At 39.1% G+C, this 25458-nt stretch overlaps 1 protein-coding gene across 1 annotated transcript in view; it reads right to left on the minus strand.

The window, feature by feature from the left end:
* GRID2 (glutamate receptor, ionotropic, delta 2) overlaps nt 1-25458 on the minus strand; it is a 749749-nt gene that overhangs the window by 95243 nt on the left and 629048 nt on the right. Inside the window, 2 exon segments of the mRNA XM_009329760.1 lie at nt 6698-6893; nt 16583-16721. Of these exon segments, the coding sequence (XP_009328035.1) occupies nt 6698-6893; nt 16583-16721 (335 nt within the window).

Below are 25458 nucleotides of genomic sequence, written 5' to 3' on the forward strand. Positions count from 1 at the left end.
GATCGTAGTACACCAGAGACCTAATTGTCAAGGTTTTTGTTAGTGTAATAACAAAGGAGAGAGCTAAGGAGTTTGAAGAAAAAAGACTACTGTCTTGAGGGAAAACTTCGTACCTTACAGAAGAGTCCTTGGAGAAAGCATAAAGATACTTGCTTGAAAAAGGAGTTGCGCTGGAAGCTCACACGGATGATTTCCAATTCAGAAATGAGAAAGCTACAGGGAGAGTCAGAATCAACCATAAAGGGCCTTGAAACACAAGACAATTCCCCGCCCAGGAGCATTTTCAATAGAACTAAATGTGGAAAGGGTGCTTTGTAAAGGCCAGAGAAAATAACACTGAAAAGTACTGGTTATAGACTGGAGGTTGTATGGGTAAATCATAGACATGTTATGGAAGGTAAATTGGCAAAACTTAAATAGACACACAAGCTTAAGCAATAGAAAGCCACAGGAAAGAAAATGAAGACTACAATGTCAACTACTGTAGGTTTTAGGTTGAACTACGTTAGTGGTCAGACATTCATGAAAAGACAGTAGAGAAAAACACACACATTTTATTTCAGATAAGAGGAGCTCAGTTCAGTGTAAGAGAAGCAGAACTGCAGGTTGTCTCCCTGGAGCCTCTAGCTGAATTTGTTTGGACTTGAGAATACTCTGGGATGAGCTACAGATAGAAAATACTATGGTCTTGGATGTAGGATGGCCCACAAAAATTGGAGGACAGATCTGGAAAATTCTCCAAAATAATAGAGAAATAAGAGAGAGAGCAAGCAAAGACAGTCATGGAAGGTAGAATGTCAAGGCACCACAGCAGGACATCAGTCAGTGACGTCTGAGGCTGTTAAAGTGACTGGCAGGCATATGCAGACTGACCTTTGAACAGAAGTCATGAGCAACTTGGATGGAATTTCAGTGAGAGCAAAAGGGGGAAGGTACATACGGGAGCACGTAAGATGAAACAGGAGAAGCTGAAGTCAGATAAAATTTTCAGGAAACTTCAGAGACAAAAGGAATACGGCAGTAGTTGGCTTGCTTAGCTGTTGGATGAACACATGCCTGTGTAGAGCCATTTCTTGATATGTAGGCTGACTCAAATTTGGACTTACATTTTCATTTGAATAAAGCCGAACTCTGCAGAAAATAACCTTTACAAATGTTCTACTCAAGATAAAACCTGTGAAAACTCTCTAGAGTGTCAAAGTTAGATCAAACTTTGGTATATGCTTAGGAGCGTTCGTGAGGGAGAGCAAGCCTTTTGTTGAGCCTCAGAATTCTTGAATTCTGAGAAAATGAGGCAGCAGGAAAACAGTTTTACATTTCATTTTTAAAGCTATGCACAGAATCTTCTTCATGCTCTGATAACTGTCACAGATCAGTTATTATACATCCAAAACACATTGACCCCCTAAGCTAACCCAGATAACTATTAGCCTTTTGATAATGCCTGAAAGTAATGCCACACTGCGTTTGTAGTGCTTTCTGGTCAGGATTCAAAATTTTTGCACTGCTGCAAGTTTGTTTAAGACCTAGATATGGAAGCAAAGATACACAGGATTATGGGGGGGGGGGGGGGGGGGGGATTTTTTCAGCGGCAGCCACAGAGTAACCAGAGCTGGGGGGGGGGGGGGGGAATCTTTCTCCAGGCTGATTATTCTTTTGGCTCATGCAAACTGAAGCCTATTTGTGATAAAGCTATAAGAAATATGCTTTGCAATGAAGTATACCCCACTTCCCCGCCCCCATAAACTGACATGTTGACAAGCTATGAGAGATTAAACATGCTAGTATCAGTGGATCAGGCGTTCCTCCTGTCATTATTAACAGCACTTCACTGGCAAATCTGGCTCAGGTTTTATGTTGAGACTTGCTTCCCAGGAAAAGGACGCTACATGACAAATAAGATGGAGCCAGATCACCCATGATAATACAAAGTGAGGACAGCAGGTGCATTTGGTACCCCCAGGCACCTGTCAGCTCCAAGTCATGGACTGTGCAGGAGAGGCTAATTGCAAAATAGATAAATTGAACCTTCAGCTGTGGGGCTGAACATGTCAAGGTCTTAAGGGTACTCCTGAACCTTCTTACTTGTAGAGCAGCAACAGAACATCTCATCCACCCAAGAAGCATCACCTCTGGAGGCAGAGGGGAATGAGGGAACCAGTGTCTGGGTTGATAAATAGTTTGCTAACCAACAGCTGCAGAGTGTTGCTGATCCCCTTGTAGTGAATTAAGATATACGGGGGACTGGAGTACAGTCCCAGCATTTTTATATGCTCTTGCCTTTTTTGCTTCCTATTCCTTTCTTAGCCACTGTCAAACTGCTGAATCACAGTACAGATCCAATATCCAAAAAGCATTTCTTGGATACCTCTCGTTTTCAGCGTCTTTTTATTGGCCAACTCCATGGTCAGAAATGTTCACAACAAAGATGTATGGACTTGCATATATTAACTAGATCTTTTTGTGTTGTGATCAGTGTACCTGCCACCAGAACAGCAATTTCAATGGCAAATTTGTGAGTAAATCAGGATAATTAATTAATTCAGGAGTTTTTGGCCCATCAATAGAAATCTTCATGCTGTTGCTACTGCCAAAAACAAATTAAGAATAACCATGTCCAGTTATTAACAATTTGTTCTAGTACAGAATCACAACTCATTATTACACCTTTCTTCCCCAGACAAATCACCTTAGCAAAGCTTTGTATGGCCTATTCATAGGTAGTTTAAACAATATTGTTACTATTACAGTATTCTCGGGAAGGTAAAAGTGCCATCCACAGTGTCCAGGGAAAACAAAAGGGCTCAGCAGTTGCTAGCACGTTTCCACTGGCAATGCAAGTAGGATCACAAGAAAATCAAAATCTCAAGACCAAATCCCTTTTGGTACTGTGTGCAAGTTGAAGACGAAATATTATGAGAGCCTAAGAGGACTTTCTTTTAATGCACCATCCAGAAGCATTATTTCACCTGACAGTCATTCACAAGTTTCCTACCAGCTAAATATTTTGCAGATAGAATTAAATAGACAGAGGTTTCAAACGCATTCGGACTCTGATTATGCAGCCTGGGAAAGGAATTTTCTACTTTGTACTGCTGAGAAAAACGTAGACGCTGTGGGCTATGGTATCATGTTCAGAGGAACAAGGTGGGTAGGATAGAGCATTAGGCACTATTATACTCTAGGGAAGAAAGAGCAGACAGGGGCACAATGGAAGCGCTTCATTATATTTTAAAAGAGAATAGTTCCAAGGATAGGAAAGCCTGTGGTGCTTGTAAAGGATTAAGCAGGGTAATGTGCTTTTTAAGAAGACATAAAGAGGTATGTAATGTGATATGTTTAAGCCTAAATGATTTTCCTTGGAGTCCTCAATGAATGTTTAAGCAGGCATGACTTAGGTCTCTGTAAATCCTCTCCGAATAAATAACTTCCATGAAAATAGAGATTCCTCTGACAGAATGAGATGCATATTTCATAACCTATGCAAAAAAAGGAAAATCAATTTGAGATACATGAAACAAGAATAATAAAGAATAAAAGAAGATAAAAGTGAATATTCTCTAGGATAACCCAAGCATATATAGGAATACAGCTACCTCCCCATCCATTTTGATTTGACAAGAGCAAGAAGACAAACAACTGAATGCTTCCCTACCTTCAGATCTTCAGCTGCTTTTTGTTGCCTTTTGAGAAAGGAAGAGACAATAAGTGGCAAAAAATATCTAAAGTGCCTGCGCTTTTCAGGCTGTCTCCCGTTTGAGGTATTTAAAACTCTGCTCCCTCTTCAGGGTAAATCTACCCAGCTGCTCTCTAACCAGATCTGATGGTGTATATAGCTGTTCACTATGGATGGAATGGGAGCACACACAGTGATACGTATGCACCTCATTTATGAGAACAGGACCAATAAATATCAAATCCTGAAAACTTACAACGATGATCTTACCATCTTACTCCTCTTGCCTGCCCTGCCCTCCTGCCAGGAAAAGCAGGTCAAAGCGGTAGATTGCCTGACGCAAAATGGGACTATGCAATCATTGTCATTTGGCTGTATTGTATTTTCACTCACACAGGTGCCATTCCCCATGAAGTCACTGGTACAGCAAGCATGAAGTCCTGCTGAGCAAGTGGGATGATGAGTTGAGTAAATCAGTGGTTGATCCCCCTCCCCTTCCCTCTGTTTATATATACATTACTATTAAACTGTTACTTTCCTCAAAATAAAAAGAGTGCCAGCTCCACTGTAAGTTGCAGAATAAAAGCAAGAAAAAACTAAAGTACTTTTAAGATATAACAAAAATGATTGGCAAAGCCTCTTCTGCGATGACTACTTGCAAACCTCGTTTAACATCAGAGAGGGTGCAGCAGGGAGTGTTGTTAAAGAAGAGCATGTCCACTGCGTCCATAACATCCTTCCTGCACACCTCTCTCCCATGGTGGTCCCTCCTATCACAGTCCCTTCATGGCCATTAGGCAGCCTAGTGGAAATCCCGTTCCCCGTACCCATTTGGAAGCACTCATTAAGTCTCAGACCTTGCTTAGCACTCCAGAAGTGTGTGTTGAGGTAACGGCCTCGGAGAGCTTGGACAAACTGCTATTCAGTCATGCTTTAGCACTGATTAATGGTAGAAACAAAACGAAGCACAGAGGGAGAACTGTCCAGGCTTAGCTTGTCCAGGGTTATAATCTGGTTGAGTGAATAGCTCTGATGTGGCCAGTTAAATCTGTTCAAGACCCTGACGAACATTACAAAGTATATAAATAGGTCGAGGGAACCCGTGAATTCTTTCCTCCAAAATGTTTTCATTTTTTTGAAGTATTTTACAGAGATTATAATAATCTTTTTAAATATTAGTTTTCCTTGCCTAAGACTAGCTTTTAACATCACATTCTTCATCCAGCTTTTTTCCTGAGCAGGCCAAATACAATCTCCCAAAAGCTTCTGCGAGAACAGCAACTGGCAAATAATCTTCTTCTGTGTCATTTCTTCCTGTAAGGTGAAAGAAGGGGAGCAACTGCACACACATAGATGGATGTGTATGTTCATTAGAGTTGGGCCTGAACCCTTTGATATTTTAAAATTGGAGGGTGGTTGGCTTGCTCACATGCTGCAACTTGGTTTTTCAACACTATGATTTGCAAGTGCTTGTTCCTGAGAAGCAGAGGCATGGGAAATTAAAGAACCCAGATATTTCTGGTTTTGTAGGTTTTAAGACAGCAACTGCCATGTTTCCAGGAATGAGGAATCAAAGACTAATCTGGAATTACCTGCCAGCATGATACACAGGTTGTTTTTTTCACCTAAAAGCCATTAGTCAACACAGCTGTGTTTGACGTGCTCTGGTTTTTGATTCTTCTGAAACCTTTAGTGTAACTTGGGAAGGCAAACCAGAAGGAGGGCAGGGTTGTTTTAGACAAAAGGCAAAACCCAGCTTTATCAGCCCCTTACAAACTGAGTTAAGATATGTTTTCTCAAAAAGAGCAATTTCATCTAGCCAATAAATCTTCAGACTGTTTTTTTTTCTTGCTTTTTCAGCTTATGACTTTTTCTAAAGGTGTTTCAAAAGCGCAGCTCCCCAGGGCCTCTCTTACCTCTTCTTTCATGCTGTTTAGTCCTTCAGAGGAGAAAATATGATCTCAGTTAAACAGAGGGTGGATTAGTGATTTTTAGAACTCCAAAGAATCTTTGTTATTTTGTGGTTCTTTTATTATTAAGAGATCACCAGTGACTTCATCATTCTTTTTAACATACTCTCTTACATGTTTGTGTCCAGTGTGAAAACACCAGAAATTACAGGTTTTCCTGGCAAATGGATTTTGGTGGAGACAAAAGGCAGAGTTTGTCTGGATTTTTAGAAGTCTCTAAACCAAGCTTAAAACAAGTGAACACACAACTTCATGGAAATTTCCTCCAATAACATTCACATTTTGAAGTTTAAAATAAAATCTATAAAATATGATATTTCTCAAATTTGATTTAAAACTCTGAATATGAAGATACAATGGTAGGGATAAAGTTTGTATACAGTCACTCATTAACCCATATTGACTCTCATACTGAACCCTTTCATGTACTACTGTTCTTATAAAAGCTGTAGCTGTCAACAAAAACATGGGAGGGAACTACTGCATTCACGAATGTACCTACAAACATTGACTCCTGCTCTCAAAGTATTTTCCACTGCTGAACTCACTACAGAAGGTGGCTGTGAGACTCCTATTTAAAGCCAGATCATCTTTTTCTGCCTGCCTCTCTCAAAACGTACGTGATTCAGAGCTACAACTGAAAGCCAAAGTTTTCAGTGTCAGGAGTATACAAAAATAAGTTAATCAATGTCTTGTATTCATAGTGCTTTAAGCTTTGTACAGTACATTGCCATGTCTTCTGGGGTTATAAGTCCAGTGCTCCTATTCCTATTTTGCATCCTGACAAATGCATTCATCTCTCGTGCCTATAAATCCTTTTCAGAGCAAACACTCTAGGTACTTACATTTTAAAATGTGGTTGAAAACAAGCTACATAGCTGAGAAGTCCCAATCCTCCATGCCGATGCAATGGACTTGCAGAAATGGGTACCAGGCATGATCATTATCTGGGTGCAAATGCATCCCTTATAGTTAAAAGCAACAACTAAGCAAATGTGGTGTTACAGGAGAGCATCTCCAATGGGAAGCAAAAATTAAGTCATACCAGTACCTTTTGAATGCCTGCGGTCGACTCCATGACGTTGTTCTCTGAGCCGTTACTTCTGTTAATCATACGCCACATTTGGGAATACATGCTGTCCCTCTCAAAAGGATTCATCCCTTTCACTCGGACGTGCTCATAGACTGCGGAGTCCAAGACAGTGCCATAAGGAATATCCGTCTGCCTTGAGAGATCCTGGAGAGACCTTAATTGTTGATGAAGAAAAGAGACACAGGAGACTTGAAGCCACATTTTGAAGAGGAAGGAGCTGCAGGCAAGCAAAGGGCAACACATAGGAAGATGGCTGTCAAGCCAGTTTCTTTTGTTGTTGGGGTTTTTTTCTTTTTTTCTTAAAAGACAAAGTGAGACTGAAAAATTGTTTTTATGGTTTAAGACACAAGGAGGAATATGAAGTGAAAGGAAGGGATGGGAAAAATGAAAATGGGTGAAAAGAGAACAACGGAAGGAGTAAGACGATCCTGTCAAATGCCGAGAGCTCCTCTGAGCAGAGGCAAAGGAGAGAAGGGAGCATTCTAGTCCCTCCAGCCATGCACAGCAAGCTCAACAGAAGTAACCACCTACGACCGTACAGTGCCACCACACACCCTGCTGCTGGGGAGCAGGAGTGTCGGCACCAGAACTCACTGAATCTAGCCCAAAGCACCTGGCCTGAGTACTTCTATGTGCTACTGGGTTACACAGTGAAGAGCAGCTTTTCAGTGGTATTCCTGTGCTGAACTGTGCACCCATCACACAAGGCAGGTCACATCCTACATTATTTTCAGCAATAGGAAGATTTCTGTTGTGGTTTCATGAACTGTCTTTTCAGCACGGTCCATGTCATTTAGTCCAATAAATTTGCTCTACTTTACCTATTATCTAGTCTTATCTGTTCCCTATAAGCAAGAAAAATTAACCAGTTTAGAAGTTTCTAAAGCATCCCAAATATGGCTTTGTCAACCCTGCTTTGGACTTAAAAAGGTGTATTAGAATACTTTAAAGTCTCCTTACCTCTTGGCCTTTATTTTCCTGTCCTATAGAATTGCTCTCCCGTACCTTTGTTTCTTCAATGGCATTCATTAAAGTTTCAAAATAACTACCGCAGTATGTCTAGTGCCTAAAACCCATTACAGCTTTCCTGGCACAAATCAACTTTGTATAAACTGCACAAATCTAGTGGATGACATCTAAGGACAAATCAAGGGTCTGAGTCCTGTCTTAAAGTAGGCAATAGCAAATTGTAAAAGCTCATCACAGCTACAGAAAATGCAAACACAAATACAGGAATCTCATCAAATTCCAAGTTGTGTTTCTGAAACATGTAAATATAGAGGCAAGTGAAAATGGCCCTACAGGGGGAAAAAAAAGGAATTCTTAGGTGTTCCAGGGATGGCACTGAAGAAAACAGTAATCGGATCTCAAAGCATATGTATGCCTCTGAACACAACAGAAAGCAGGAAAAGAAGAAACCAATAGAGCTCAATGGCAAGGGTTTAGAGGTTAGTTGAGTCAAAAAGAAATCCTTTGAAATTCAGACATAGGGGCTTAGAAAAACATTGAACGAGAGCTAAATTCTAAGCAGATAATATATAGCAAATATAAGGAAGGGATAAATTTAATTTTGAAGAGTAAATAACTAATGGTATTAAAACCCCCACAATCTTCTCCTCCTTATCCAACAAAATGGCATTCCTCTTCAAGAACATAAGCAGCAGGGAACCTGCAAAGAATCTGTACACATATGGGATCATCAAAGGTGAGCTGCTAGATGAAGCTCTTCCTGAAACCAAGTATATTGGTCTTCTATCAGAGGACTAACTGAGACATGCCCCCTTCTAGGAAGAAAAACATAAGACTCTAGTAGACTAAGGTATCAGGATAGTAAGTACTGCAGATAATTTGTAACTGAAAAGTAAAAAAAAATAATTATCAAGTCCAGATAAACACCTATGAGTTCTGAAAGATTAAATATGAAATGCCTGAGCTGTTCGCAAAAATGTGAAACCTCATTACAGCCCGTGTGTGAAAGGGAAACTGTAAATATTTTTAAAAGACTCTAGTGGTAATCAGGGGAATTACAAAAGTAAACGACTAAGATGTTATACTTAGGTTTAATAAATAAACTGAAATAAGGATTGATACAATTTTAAAGATCAGTCTTGAAGATTAGACATAGCCACCAAGTGGGTTTCTCCAGGGAAAGCAATTCAACCATCTATTACACTTTGAAATTACTGAAAAAACCCAAGACTTTCAAAAGGCCTTCATCTCATGAAACAATATACAGAAGGCGGAAGTATGGACAGGCTACAAAGGAGGAATTTAGAAACATTTCCTGGCAACTCTGGATAGCATTAGGAAAGCCAACGCTCAGCTAGAGTGGATGCTCTCGAGGGACCTCAAGGGTAACAAGAACAGCTTTTGCAGAACTAAAAGGCTGAACAAGGGAAGTGTGGACCTGTTGAAGGGGACAGCAGATACAGGTAAGGCTGAGGTGCTCTGTGCCTTCTTTGCCTCACTCTTCCCCAACAAGGCCTCCCAGGTCTCTGTGACTAGAGGCAGGGTTCAAGCAGGCAATGAACAACCAGCAGTAGGTGGTCAGGTAAATCCCAACTAGAAAGGCCGGGATTGATTGAGAGCACTAGACCCATAGAAGTCCATGGGACCTGGCAGGCTGCATCAGTCTGCTGAGAGAGCTGGCCAACATCCTTGCAAGGCTGCTTGCTTTAATTTTTGAAAGATGAAGGAGACTGGAGGCAATCCCTGACCACTGGAGAAAGGAAATGTACAGACTATATTCAAAAAAAGATAAAAAAGATGATTTACGGAATTAAGGCTGGTCATCCCACATCATGGAATCAGTCCTCTCAGAGCACTTTTCTGAGCACATGAAGGAGAAGCAGTTGACTGGGAACAGTCAACATCAATTTACCAAAGGTACATCATGCCTGACCAATCTGGTTGCCTTCTACGTCGCCGATAAAAGGCACTAGAGAAATACAAGATACTATATTCACCCATTTTGTGTTACTGCTGCTACTGCCACCAATACACCTCTGTATCTCCTGGCAGCGCTCTGAAGCGCAACAAACTGTCACAGGATGCATATTGTAATGTCCTGTAATTGCAGTGTTATTTGTCATATATATTACTAGAAAAGTATACAAAAAGTATTTACTGAGTCTCCAGTTTCTAGTGACAGCACCTAGCAAAATTGCAATCATTACTTTACAAGACTCTGTGTAGACATATGATTTCTAATATAACAAGCAGCAAAACATTCTTCTGAAATATTACTGCTAACTGGTATATAAATGATATGTGTAGCTGCTGCCACAAAACAGTACAGGTAGAAACAGCACAAAAGGAAAACAGCTCCTCTGTATATCTTGTGGCTATAAAAACAACCTTGCTATTTTCAGAAAGGTAAGCCAACACAAGACATGAGTTTTTAGTCCACAAGTGTACTACAGTCAGGTATGGGAAGCGCACCACAAACAGTCTGAGAAGCAAGCAAGAGTGCTACCACACACAAAGGCATCACCAGCGGGGAAATAACAAGGAGGAGAATTATGTCAATGCCTTCAGGAAGGCATGTTGTAGCTTCCAGGTCTGGCATTGACTACAGTCTGCAGTTCTTTACCATTTGGTGTGCTATCGTAAAACACAGGATGCCTCTCAGCTGCCCTGCTCTACATCTTTGCACAGTTGTAGGTGCTGCTCTATGCTGAGAAAATGATGGCGAGAGGACAAGAGCAAGACAAGTATGAGTGTAAACTCTACGGATGCGCTAAACGCTGTTGTGAGCAGTAAACCCCAGGCTTTGGTTCACCTGACCCTATGCTGAGGAGCGAGAAAGAAGTTTTGCAGCCTCTGAGGTGTACACGTGTGCATGCTGCTGCGTAGGCAAGCTGCAAAAATGGAAAAGACCTATCACGTCAATGACTTCACCCCCTCAAACAAACATGTCAAATGGGATCATAATATATATGACCTCCTTCAGAAACTGTTTTTTACAACCTGCAACTCTGCAGACTACTGGCATGACATTCATAACCTAGCAGCCAAGGTACAGCAAAACAAAGAGAAATGACAAACCTTGACAGAACTAATAAAATTATTAATCCATTGAGGTTTCTTTCCAGAAGAAAGAATTTTTGTAACCACTTTGTCTCCAGGCTGGTTTGTAGGTTACACATTGTTCAATGTACCTTTATTCCTGAATTAAACAACTCATTCTCTATTCAGACAAATACATTTAGTGGAGACATAAATCCCCAGCCTCACTATGTCACCCAGTCTCACCACACAGCTGCCATACCAGATCTCAAAATAAGGAAAAAGTATTTGGCAAAGTGATTAATTCCTACGGGGTATCCTTTGATGCCCAAATTCTGATACCATTATCCACGCTGGATGGGAATTTAATTTTGTGATAGTTTTACTGATCTCAGTTGAAATACCTGCAAAGCAAAGCACACATCTAACATGAGTAAGGCAATTATAATCCCACATTTTAAAACATTTTTCTCTTTGAATTTCTAATTTTGAAGCAACAAGGTAATGAATGATAAAAGTGTTTAAAAATAAAAAAGCAGATATAGTTGAAAAAATTGTTGTAAAATAAAATACCTTTAAATGAGCTTGCATATAGAAAAATTCTACTTATAGGGAAGTGACCATGCAGTCAGGCCACAGTTCAGCTTATTTTTGGTTATCACTCATGAAGCACTGTGGGGAAAAATGTTACATGTGGTCTTTATGGTAAGTTTTTTTCTCATTGCAATTACTGGGATAATATCAATATTATCCCATACAAAATACCAATATTATCCCATACAAATTAACTAAAATATAAGGCTATTCCGAGGATGAATTGAGTCATTTGAGGGTGAATTATTAACAGCTACATGTATTTTTCAGCACTTGTTGATTTTGTTTAGTATTCTGCGCCTTAATCAGGCAGCAGTTGTCAGGTCACTTTCATTTTCTGGCTTAGTACAAATTAATTACTTTGTCATTTGAAAAATTATCTCTGCTTTCAACTCGAAGGAAAAAAAAATCATATTAGGATTTGCATATGTTTCTTTCCCAAAAGCATACCCTCTTCTATGAATTCAAATCCTAGACTTAGAATTGGTAACATGTTGTTCATATATGTCAGCCAAAAGTGTCTAAAAAATACACAGAAAATGTAGAAAAACAAAAGGTCAGCCCCATAAAGCAATAACCAAATTCCTTTTTAGGTGATTAAATACTACTGAGGTCAGAGGCTTGGGCATCAAAGTATCTTTGTAGATCTGGACTATAGATCGATTTAGGCTAGCCACGTTGTTAGACTTGACTGTTGCACAGAACTGTCTGCAAGAAGTAGTCACTAAATTTTAGGAGAAAATAACTGATGTCATGGCTTAGACTGAAGTCTTCATTTATGACTAACTCAGATAAAGCTTTCCAATGCTTTTTTTTTTTCTTCTTCTTTTTCTAGGACATTAAGGATTAATTCACAGGCAGGCTTGGGCAACAGGGCACAGAAACCAAGAGATTTGACTGTTGGCAGTGACAGCTGTGTCAGAAACTAGTAATACTGCTTGCTAGCCAGTTTGAAGGTCTGGGTGAACTGCGTTAAAGGAAAGGTTAAAGAACATTCTGTTTTTCAGCATAAGGAAATAGCTACTCCAATTACCGCGTTCTTGTGTAACGCCCCTTGCAGAAAACTTGTAGGCAGTTGTATTGAGCTCTTTAAAGCCTTGGGGATATCTTAGCTTCAAGTGAATCATGGTTTAGGAAAAATGTGAAAAGAATGACTAGGCAGAACAAGGACGACAAAAGGCATGCTTTACTGCTATGCCTCCATCATTCAGAGGCAGAGGTCTCACCTATCAAACAGGACATACTACTTACAACATGGAGAACGTAATGTGAACTTCTTATTTTACAGAAGACACAAGATGCAGACTCTCCCCCGTAACATGTACAATATAAAGTCTTAATCAAGCTTCCACACTTCAAGAAGTGGGTTAGATTTAAACTTAAAACCACTGGCCTTTCATATGACGAATCCTTTGACTTCCCCTCTGCCCACCTCACCCCCTCAACTTTCCTGCAAAATTTCAGTGCCTGTGAGAAGGTGGTGACACCCTCCCTTTACCCAGGAGAACAGTGCAGTGCAGCAGTCTGAGTAAAATCAGTCTCTGCCAAAGGACTCTAATTCTGTCCTAAGGGAATCATAAAACACAGTAATGGCAATACTGGCTCAGTGATGGAATTCACAGCATCGGCACCTACGAGAAACAGCTTGAGACCTCCAAATTTATTTGGCATTTACCAAGAAAAGCCACTTTTAATTATTATTCATTCATGTTGCATTTGAGACAGTGATCTAAAGGTTTAAGGAACATAGAAATTTGCTTTGCTGCCACAATGTTTTGGCATTTGAAATGCTGATTGTCTTCACTTAAATGTCATCTGCAATGTGGGTCAAGTGTGGAACAAAAGATGCATCTACAAACTACTTTATGACTTGCATGACTCTACTCCTGATGCTGCCTGTTGGCAGAAGATGAAAAGCTGAGCTCCCAAAGGTATTAAGAGTAGCCATTTGCTTGGAAAAGGAGATTAATGCCCACTCTTATTCTTCTTGTTCCTCTAAGTTTATTTAAGAATTGTAACAATTTGATCCAAATTAATCAGTGAAGCAGAGAACAAATGCCATCAACTTCAAGTGAGGTTATACAGCAAAGTTCTACTTCGAGACTCTCTAGGGAAAGGGAACATTTCACTAGTCCTCCCTAGTGTATTGCCTAACAAAATTTTGTATGCTTTTCTTCTCAAAATAGGCTTCTGATACTATGAGGCACTGACTAGGAAGACTGGCCCAACCTTCATACCAGCCGAGAAAGGGAAGCTGCAAGAGCTCTGAACACAAACTGGCTACACATCCAAAAGCTGAAATGCAGTAACTACCAAAATGTTTCACAGAAATGAAATGTGCTGTGGGCTGCTTGAATCCTCCTATCTTTCATAAAAGATACCACAAGGTCAGTACCTTCAACAATACACTGTAATATCTGATGCTAGCTGGAAATCTGAAATGAAAACCTATTAACTACTTGTTACATCTGTGCAAACCCACTGACTTCAATTTCTTTCATTTTTCTGACTTCTCTGAAGCTGGCTGGCTAGCACTACAAGCAGAATCTGGTTTATTTTCTTTAAATACTTAAACTCATTTCCATTCTGGCCTTCAAAGCTCCCCAAGGTACAATTTGATCTGTTAAAAAAAAAAAAAGAGCATCAGCTTTTTTTCTTTATTGCTTATTCATGTTTCCCACTTTGCAGTAATTCAGCATGGTAAACAAACAGCCTCTCTCTTATGTGCTGGTTTGAGTTCCAATTTTGGCAGTTTTGTAAACTAAAGTTTTACACTCCCACCATAGTTAGGATAACTTCATTCCCTAATGGATACTTAACACATCTAATTACTCTACTTTTGAGCTGCAAGCGCTGTTGAAAAATGTCTCCATTCTTTCATTCCAGAAGCTTTCCAGCTGCAACGTTTTCTACTGAATAAAACATTTTCAGTGACTTTGCCCATAAATAATACAGCACAAAGACCAATGTAGTCCCAACTATACATAATAACCTCAGAATTCCACTGAGGGTTTTCTAGTGACATCATAATAAACTGCAAGAAAAAGCTGAAGATGTATTAAATTATAGTTTGGGTATATTTTATTCTTTTTTACACATGATAAGAAAATTCAGACATTTGTCACAGTAATTTGAACATTTTTCTGGACTAATTCAAAACTAGAAGGGACGTAATTTCAAAGCAGAATGCAGAGTCATATTTCATATTTGTTAAGGACAAACTGAATGACTGAATATATCATTGTTATTTATTTTGCGTGTACAAATGCCCATGTTGTTTCTTCACACTCCTTAGTCAAATGTAAGGCTTTTTAAACTTAAAAAAAAAAAAAAAAAAATCAGCCTCCCTCAAAACCTTAAGATCAATGTCGACAAACATTGATGCAGAACATCATTTTACTCCCCTATAAATTGTGAAGGGATTCTAATTGGGACTACTGCGTCAAACAGTTGGGTGTGTCAAAACACCCCTGCAGCACTCCATTATCTCCAAGTCTGTTATTCAGATCTTAAAAGAAAATGATAAGCTGATTTAACTGGTAATGCAACTGTGACAGGGGAATGATTTGCTCAGGTGATTTTAGTCTGTTTTACATGTCTCTGTCTTAGAGTGCTTAGCCCTCTAATAGATGAAAGTGTTGAGGTTGTTAGCCCAGAAAGGAAGGATAACAACCATAGATACTTCATTTCCAATTGGGAAGGAATAAAGATTGGTAATGCCTGGGCATTTTGGGCCACGAGACACCAACTTCTCCCCCCCTCATTCAAGGAGCAGGGAGAATGAGAAAGGTTTTATGAAGTGCAAGAGGATGCTCCTAATGGGGAGAGTCAGGAGATAACCATGTACTCAAAGTGAGGGGCTGCTTCTGCTCTTGGGTCTGAGCTTCAGCTTCCAATTGCAAATAATCTGCTATTGCAGACATTTACTTCTCCATGTGCTGTTAAAGCCTGGATTGGTTTTAGTATGTAAAAAATCCTCACCTAGAGGACAAGTGCCTTAGTGAGACCACGGTGATTGGCTAGCGTGCAGTGACACTTGAACCTAACCTATGAATTCACAGGAGGCCAAGGCTCCCCCTGCCCAGTCTACACCAGTGGCTCAGTCAGGGGCCATTTCAAAGAGATTTGGAAAGCACTGAGCCTAATTTGAAGGTCGGGTTCTTACCTTTCTGGAGGAAGAAATACAGTAGAACACGCCTCTTCTTTAAAGCCACTCTATCATTTTTGCAAAGAAGGATTTATGGGAAAGGCTAACTTTGTTACTCTTACATACTTTCATGGACTTGTAGCCTCAAGATTAAAAACCTGCTATGGAAAAATGGCCAGCTGCCTCTTAGAGTGCTTGGCTAGCTAATGCTTCACTGTATTTTCTAGTCTCTGCTTTGACCCAAGAGGAAAGATTTGGGGATGAGGGAGGTCACTGGAGCAGTGGGAGCGAGAATAACTCAGCATGCAGCTTGCTGAAGGAGAGGAGACTGGAGAACAAAAGGGCAGAGCAAGAGGGTAGGAGACCGAGAAAGGTTCCTGTGGTATGGAGAGATGAGATGATCTGGAAAAAAAGATTGGCAGGTGTGACAGAAAAACAGTTCACCATAAAAGGAACAGGAGAAGACAAGGACATTCACGTTAGGGAGGCATGAAGCAAAAGAACCAACAGACAGAAAAAAGAGAACAATGTGATCTGTTAACGTAGTAAGAGAGCACCTGGGAGCAGAAGGAGCAAAGATGACTAGTAAGTGAATTTTCATTGTTTGTTGCTATTACACATCTTTGCCTTGGCAAGAAAAGGTGAATTTAGCTTTGAGCTCCCCATACATTGAAGAAGCATTGGGGTCCTCCTGATCAAAGTGTTAGAGCACGAGTACTGTGGGATGCATTTGAATGGAAAGCATAGCCTGAAAACACACAGCAACAATTTATACTTTCCCATTTCAAATACTGATACATTGGTTATCTTAAACTCAATTGCTTCTTTCAAAATACGTATGTGTGCATACATATGTATGTATATGTGCCACAGAAGAGTATCTGCCAGAGGCCAACAATTCTAATCCTAAAGACAAAGTGTCTCCAGGAAGACAGGAAGTCTATGGTATATTGTTATTTTTTTAGCTTCCAAACTACTTCTCAGGATGATAAAAATTTCTCCTGTTTCTCACATTTAAGTAGAACATTCATACCCCTCTACACATATATATACGTTCACCCTCCTTTCCCTCAATTCATTCTTTATCAACTTACTGGATGGAGTTCTCAATGCGTGTGATGGTGAGGAAAGCTGCTAGGTTTGCCGTGTAGGAGGAGATGACAATCAAAGCAAAAAGCCACCAAGCCCCCATCATCAGTCGGGTTGCCAGGGTTGTGTATGGAACCTCTCCTCCTGTGGGGAAGAAAGAAAAGCAAGAATTTTCATTTGGCAGAAAGAAATTGCTCACACATTGCTCAGGAGAACTAGGCCCCAAGGTCAGCAGGGTTCTATTAAAGCAGATTGATACAGTAAACTGAGCAGGACTTGGAGCCACACTTTCTATCCAATGAAAAGTACTGAAGGAAGCCCACACTGTCAGCCGTCATGACTGTATTTAATCTCTTTTGCTATTGTGCCTTTAATTGCAATTCATCTGCCAGTCCCGTCCAGTAATGGAAATAGATTTCAAAATCTCAGAACAAAAAGAGTGAAAGTAAATTCTTACAATGTTCTTTCCTTACACATCTTATCTACAAACCTTAATTAAGTTTTTCATGCATTCTTGAGAACATAAAGTTAAAAAAAACCTCATCAAGACACAATTATTTTTCACAGTTCTGTAGGCAGGCAGATGCTCATGAGAGCCATATGTATGTGTACAACTTGCTGCAAGTGAACTTGGACGTGCAAAAAAAAAAAAAGAAATCACATGTATTGAAGAAGAATGCAAAATTGTTTTGTATTCCCATAGTTGCTTTCCTTTAAAATTCAACTGCTATGTAAACAAAACATTAGCAGCAACTAAACCTACCAGGATCTGAGCTGCACAACCACTGCTTGTGTGAACAGAGCCCAGTTTAGCAAGCCATGAAAAGCATTATCTTTTATTCAAATAGCTGCCCCCAAAACACACTAGTTCGGAGTCTTTGAAAGAACTTTTTTGGTTAAAAACATATGAACCATAGATTTTTAGGTGAAGGAAAATTCATTGTTTTAAAAATACCCATTTTGTCTGCAGTGTAAGTTTTGTCACAGCTACAAGTAACTGGGGGGACAGATGAATGCAGCAACCACTCACAGTCAACAGCTCAAGATGTTCACCTGTTTCCTCTCCCCCTACACGCCGCAATTTGAAAAGCTGTCATTATTTTTGAGGTAGCTTTCTCAGACACAAAATCTTATGATGGTACAATAGCTGGTATTTTCAAAAGCAAAAGCAGTTTGTTACAGATTCAATCATCTATAAGTATTTTGTGCTGGATCTTTACTTACGTAAAAACTCCTTCACATTTCCCCAGCAAGTAGGTTTAATAGGAATGCAAATTACAATTATTCCCATTCCAAGTACAAATAATTTTCAATTATGTACACAAACTAGATATTTAATCAATGCTTGAATATGAACAAAACCTTACTGTTTTGTTCAAAATTTGTCCTACCTATGCAAAGCATTGGGAACTCTGCATCACCATACAATAAGCAAAATTGAAGGTTTTTTCCTACTTCAGTGATGTGGAGTTGTACCACATGTGAAACAATAACCGACTCCATTCATTTATATTTTTGGTATACAAGTATTGAAATCCTTTGCCTTTTAAGAATTCCAGTATTGAAAGACAAAATCTATATTAGACCTGTGGAGTGGGAAATAAATTTCCTTTTATTTCCAAGATGCCATGTAATTATCTGAAGTAAGAATCTGCCGATCAGATCAGGAGATATTATTTCAATATAAGGACTTTTGAAGATGAACATTAACTTCAACATCTGAAGATTTGGTTTTCTCTCCCGCATCAATTTTAAATGATTTTTAATAGAATATTTCTACTTTACAAGTTTTTGCAATGTCTTTGGAATATTTCATTTTAGAATGATTTTTAATAAAATGAAATGAGCAGACAGCTATATCAATTTATCGGAACAGGCTGTTTGTCCTTTTAACTTTCAGGTGCCAATCCCTGCAGATAATCTTTGTATTGAAATGGGTAATGGTAGAGAAGAAGCCAATGATCTCCTGAACATATTTGCATTTTCATTTTTCAACTTAATGAGTAAAACTTTAAGTTCTCAGTTTTTTTATTGAAATAAAATGTCAGAAAAGAGAGGACCACTGAAAGTCACACACCTGCCTTCTGGTTTTCAAGAGAGGATGCTGTGCTACAAGTGACCATGAAAGCCATCACAGACCCCTCAGCCACAGCATTCCCCTACTGTTCATACGGTGCAGTTTTCCCATACATCGGTAAGGGTTGTCCCCACTATTCACTGTTACTTTTCTTTCTTAACACCCATATTAACAATAGACTTTAAAAAACTGTGAGTGCTGGTCATCCAAGTGCTTTTAGTTCACCCAGGTGTTTGTGAAGTCTTGTTCCTAATTCACAGTTGTACCTTATATATCAGCGGTCAATAAACGAAGCTTGAGGACAAAGCTTACATCCAAGTACACATACAAGAAACACATATCAGAATAATTCATCACTCCTGCCCCTACTCTAAAATCTTTGCACTGACTCTTCTGATCTGCCTTTAAAATTTTCAGATTGCATGTGCAGGAAGGAAAAGATATTTTCCAGAGTAAACTGAACTAGCAAAAAGCAATCTTATTGGGAGTTTTCTGAAAGACCTGAATTACCGTAGAAGTGACAGTGAAAGAAATTACTTTTTGTCCTCCCACTCTCACCTAATGCAGCACTCTTTCATCAATCCTAGACCAGTTTAATGCTGGCCTACTTCAGATGACAGGCTTAGACTGCAACTTATCTTATGAATTTTTGTTTATTCCCATTTCTTTCCAAGTGCTTCAAGCTAAATATCAGAAGGTAAGAAAAATAACACAGTCTTGACAATGCAAACAATATAATGTATAATTATGACAGACCTAAATAACAGGAAAAACCCACCTTAGGAGATAAAATGTGAACCTGTACAATTCCCATACAGGTTGCTAATATCTTTTAACTTAGTCTCCCTTGTTAGCAGTAAGTTTAAAGTTTCAAGTCAAAAAATCACGAGACAACTAAAGGCAAGAAGGAGGAATGAAATCATAAGAAAAATGGGCAAAACAGGGAAATTGAGGATCACAGCCTGGTGAGATCTTGGTATTCTATAATTCTGGACTAAATTTGAAAAATTCAGAATGCATAGGCTGTTTCTCCAAACATCTTGTTCTCAGGGATTTGTCAATTGAAGAAAAACTGCGTTCATCTGCGTAGTCCAGAACTATGCAAGTGTTTCAGATAGAAAGGGAATTTTTTTTTTTTTTTTGGACAAAAAGAAACAGTGAAACGTTTCTTGGAGAAGTTTAACTGCAGTTGGCATTTCTGAGATCAAGCCTGGTGGCAGCCATCTTGCTGAAAAGTGATGCAAATTTTGTTACTAGTCATCCAGGCAGTAAATGTGCAAGATAAGGTCTCTCTCTGATTTAATATCAATTTAACAACTTTACTGGGAATGCACAATATTTATAAATAAAATTCATTTGCTTAATAGCTCAAAAATAATTTTTTTACTATTACTAAAGCAAATAGCTTGGCAGCATAGAGCCCACAATGTTGAGAAAACTCGGAATTAATTACTGAGAACAATAATGCCCTTTGAAGGTTAATTATTGAAAAGTACTTTATAAACAACTACACACAGACAAAAGCCATAAACCACCATTATTCTATGTCCTGAATTTGATAACTCTACCAAATGATGTTTCTGGGGGGAGCTGAGAGCTGGACTGGGAGCCTGCTGCAGCGACTCCATATGTGAAGAGAGAGGCTTGGATGAGAAAGCTCTGCGCTTCTCCTGCAGGAAGGACACTACGAGAATCACGGCTTGGAATTTCTATTTGTGATAAACACAGCTGCCAGGGAAATCCCAAAGACTAGGTTCTTATTATAGACAAAATTCAATTTGTCACCAATGCTTACCATCAAGGCTACCCTACCATTCTCACTTTAAGAACGTATCTCAGCTGTGAATAACTTCATCAAATTTCAATCATTTAAGCTGCAATAGCCTCTGCTAGAGGTCTGCAGTGAGCTGAATTTCTGTGTAAGGATTTTTAGCCAGATTTTTTTCAGATAATTTTGAGACCCATGAAAAAGATGTTAATTGTGACTGTTTTGTTGAGGAACTCTAATACAATCAAACTTGAAAGCAAGGATCTTGATTGTGCTTGGAAAAGGAAGGTGAAGAAATAATAGGGTGGGTTATCTGGGGACAGATGTTGGGTTTGCTTTTTCTCGCAAAAATTCTGTCCACATTCAGAGAATTATTGGCCTTTGGAAAAAAACACAAAAGACTGGGAGTTGGCTGCAGTTTAGCCTTTAGCTTGTTAGAACAGTCACATCAATTATGCTGTGCATCTGCAATTTCCATTTGCACAAATATAAAGCGCGGAGTTCTGTTGCAAACAGTTTAGATCATTGTACATCTTATGTTTTCTTTGTGAAAGGGACATTTAACAGAGAGCGGGTGTGAGGGGAGTAGTTTGTATTAACAAAGAGGTGAAGGCATTTTATATTTCAGCTATTTTTGCCATGAGAAACAAAACCTAAAGTTTGACTGAGCTCTGTTATCTTTACAAATCTCTGCAAAGTAGAGCTCTTCAAAGGCAGAATCTTTCAGGGCATTAGCTATTGCTATTGTTCTGTTAAAAACTTTCTTGATAATATAAAATCTCTCCTGTTTTCAATTGGAAATGTTCAGTGCAGTATAGGACAAAAAAAATACTTTACAGTCAATGAAGCCTGTACCTATTTCTACCAGCTGTGAAATAAATGCAGCTTGGAAGTTGTTGGAAAATCTCTCATCATGACTTTTTCTTCCTTTCTTTTCATTTTTTCACCCATACTTTTCCATTCTTCCTTGAACTGTACAGAGTGCATTCATTTCCATAACATATAAGCTGGCATGTCATAACCTGAGTTTGTAATACTACATTGTGTGCTGAAGTTAACACCCATTGACCACAGCAGGCATGACACGTATTCTTCAACAGGAGAATACAACCCCTTGAATCGGTAATGCCTTCCAAATAAGCTTGTAAATCAGTGGCTGAATTCCCTAGCCTTGCAAATATTGGCAGATTGCAGGGGACTAAGAGTAGGGAAGGAACTGAGCATGAGGCAGGGCTGGCAGCCAGATTCTACAAGGTCTGGACAAGTTCAAGAGCCAGCTATTGCTTTTATTCACCACACCACCTGTTTTCCCCTAGCATTTTGTTTTTATTAAAATGTAGTGATTCTTTAAAAAAAAAATTATATATGAAAAGCAACATTCAGATATTTTGTTTCACACATGAAACTTTTCTATAGGTCTTACTTCCTAAAGAGAGAGCACTGCATCTAGGTATTATTACTACCATTACTATTAATACTGTGACAATACTCCAAATACATCAGGTAGTTAGTTAGAGGAATCGTTTTTTTGGTTCACTGGAAGTAGTAGGATTGGAAGGGAACCTTTTTTTTTTACTAAAGTAATTATAAAAGCTTCCATCAAATTCAAAAGATCAAGCGACTTTTTTTTTTTTTAATAAAACAGTAAAAGTCATGTCTAGTGGTGGTTTTCATTGTCAAGCTATTCTCACATATTAGTTTTCTAAAAATAATCATGAAGTAAATGAAAAACAAAAACCACTTCAAAAGAGGTATTTTAAATACTTAAAAATGTTGAAGTATTTAGAAATGTTCATATTTTCTTCTATTTACCATAAAAATAATTTAGTGGAGCCATTGTAAATTCATGGAAATGTTGGTATTCATTAATCTTGAAATTTGAAATATTAGATAAATTTTTGATGTCTATCTTTCTAGCATACAATTGAAAGAGGAGACATTTTCATATGCCTACTCCAACAGCATCAGAGCTCTTCTGAGTTTATACCTGGCCTATCCTTTTTGCTGAACACGAGTCTTTTACATGTCAAACACTGTGCTGAAGGGACAAACCAAACATATCCTATCTCTGTCTATACTGAAAAATCTCCTTGCGTATCTTCCGTTGTCAGCTTCCAGCAGTACTCTCTCTCTTCAGGTACTGTTCAGTGTCTGGCTTGGGTGTTGCTCCCAGCAATACATTATAAAGCATTTTTCTGTATGCCACTGGTGTACTTACACCATGGACATGCCTTGGCTTCCTTTTTCTGGTTATTCTCCTTCTCTGGATGATTTTGAGGAGGACTGTTGCTGTACTCTTTGAGAAATACTAATGTTTTGTATAAATATGTATCTTCAATACCAGACTTTTTAATGGTGATATCTTTTGGAAGTGTTAAGTGTCTGTCTATATTTGTGAAGTCTTTCAAGTTGTTACATCCATATATTAAGATGGAAGAAACACTTGAGTTGAAGGTTCGGTTTGGTCTTTAGGTTTTACATCAGATTTTTCTGTCAGCTTTCTTAAACCTGCCCAATGCCCCAAGACTCAGATCAACAAATAGTGGTCCTGGAAGCTCCTTAGTAAGCTTTTTTTAAACATTTGGGTGAAATTTGTTTGGATTTGCTGATTTGAAAATGTCTGACGTTAGTAGCTGCCACTTAAGATCCTCTTGAGTTGCTCTTGATATGGAAAGTATTTAATTTGCTTTTTCATAAACACAGAAGAGAAATATTTATTGCCTTTCTGGCAGAACTATTTTGAATGGTATCATCTTCACCTAATGCACCATTATCATTAAGGTTTCTTTAACTCCTAATAAAAATTTCAAAGCCCTCCTTCCTGTTGTTCTCAACTCTGACTCACCTCTGTGTACACTTGCTCCCCATGTCATTTTTCCTGAAGTTTGTAGCTTCTAACTCTTTGGTGCGATCAATGTTTCTTTTTCTTTCCATCTGCTCTATATGTGCATTCAACATGCCTCAGCATGGGCAGCCTGAGACTTGAAACATACATCATTCAGGCTGAATTCCCCTATTATATCTCACATTTTCCCTTACACATTACAGATATGCACTAGAGGAGCCATTCTCTACTCCAGTGTGATTTGGTGGCCCACAGCAGACATGGACTCCCATCTTATTTTGTGCTCCAGGGATTAGTACACGGTCCCACAAGAAATCAAGATAAATTCTTTCCAAGTTCTCAATGCCTCTCAAATACCTAATGCCATTTTGACATAGTGACACTCTTCTTCCCTTTTTGCCCATCTTGTCCATCTGTCTTTCAGTACTTCATAGTGTTATATGTTCCTACTTGATTTCAGTAACATCACAAAGACCAAATCTATATTTATGAGTAATTCCAACTGTTCTTGTTTATTACTTAGATTTCTGGCACTGGTCTATGGACAATTAAAGAATGTGTTCACTTTGTCATTTGGTGCCCTGATATTCCCCCCCCCCTTAATGTCTTACTTCTGAACTAAACGATCACTTACTCTCTCCCATTTATTGTTGTTAGTGTAATGATCCTCCGACTAATCTCATTACACTTGCTCCCTGGAAGATTGTTTCCTTTCCGCTGGGTGGGAAGCACTGCCCTCATTGCCCTCCCAGAAGGGAAGCAATGATCCACAAAAGAAAGCTCTCCTCATTTATTTCTCCCCTTTATATGACAGGGAGAATATCTGAGACGATCTTTCTTCTCCTTCAGGCTTATTTCAAATCACTCCTAGTCATCTGAAATCTGTAAAATACTTTGAGAAACTGCATCTTATACATGCTTATAGATCCTTATCAACAACTCTGGAAGCCAGCTAACCTGTGGGTATATGCACAACCTTGTCCAGATGTAGGCTCTCTACAACCTCCTACCAAGGAGGCCGGGCATGAGCCAGCTCCAATCTGAAAGGGAGATTACCATGCTACCTTGTCACTCTTGGTTACTGCTGGCCAGTAATGACCTCCAAGTTATATTTCATATCTTGCAAACTCCCTCTGAAAATCCTCTGTTTGCTACTGCTGTGCATCTGTTTGGATGTGCCTTTGGCATTTGACTTGCATACTAAGGCTCATTGCTCAGCTCTGTTTCCTCAATAATAAGAAGAGATTACCCATGCTGAGATTTCAAATGCTGGGGCTAATCAAGGACCAGTGGCACTGCCACTAAGCCCTCATCAAGTTGCGGCCCAGTGTACCCATCTCATAAATCTGGTCAAAGGGCTTGGACACATAACTTGATGGCCAAATAGAAATATCCAAAAGATGGCCCAAACGACTACTCACAAACTATTTTGCATGAAACACAGGATCCTCAGTCATGTTCTTTGAAACCCTCCTCTCTGAAGCTAGAAAATGCTCTTGCACCAAGGAAAGGGCTAGTGCTACCCAGCGCGAAGCATTTCAGCCTACTACAGTGTTGGCTCACCACTGGGTTAGCAACCTACAGAGAGTTTATAAGTTTGAGCCTCTGCTACTTCTACAGTCAAATTATTTTTCTGTCTTCAATACAAAGCCTGCCCAGCTTGCTGTCTCTACTGCAACGGCTTCATTCTAGTGACAGAGAGCTAATCATTTGGCCACCAGACTCCCTTGTAAAACTCTGCCAAGATACAGCAGGAACTGTCATAGACATTCTTGATTAAAATTTTGTTTGAAAATTAATCTATCTGCAAAAGCCTGTCAGACACAGCTATTCACTACATGCTTCCAATCACTTGTTTACGCAGAGCCCCCCTTTTCTCCCTGGCTCTAATTTATACATAACAGTAGTTAGAGGCTCTATAAAGCTGAAAAAGAATTCATGACAATAGCACTACTAAGGGCAAATCAAGGAGGGCAGCCAGATACAACATCCCTTTAGGTAAATGGGAGTTGTACCTATAAAGGTCAGCTTTAACTCTGTCTTAATCCTCACGTACTGAATACAGGCTTTCTATAATGTTCACCATTTCCATTTTTAGAACGAATGGGTCAGAGTCTCTTTTAGATCACTCCTGGGCTGTGACTAGACCCTGCAGGATTCAGTCTCAGAATAATCTAGATAGAACTGCGCT

This window comes from Pygoscelis adeliae, unplaced genomic scaffold (assembly GCF_000699105.1).
Source record: "Pygoscelis adeliae isolate BGI_AS28 unplaced genomic scaffold, ASM69910v1 Scaffold67, whole genome shotgun sequence".
In the NCBI taxonomy this organism is placed as follows: Eukaryota; Metazoa; Chordata; class Aves; order Sphenisciformes; family Spheniscidae; genus Pygoscelis; species Pygoscelis adeliae.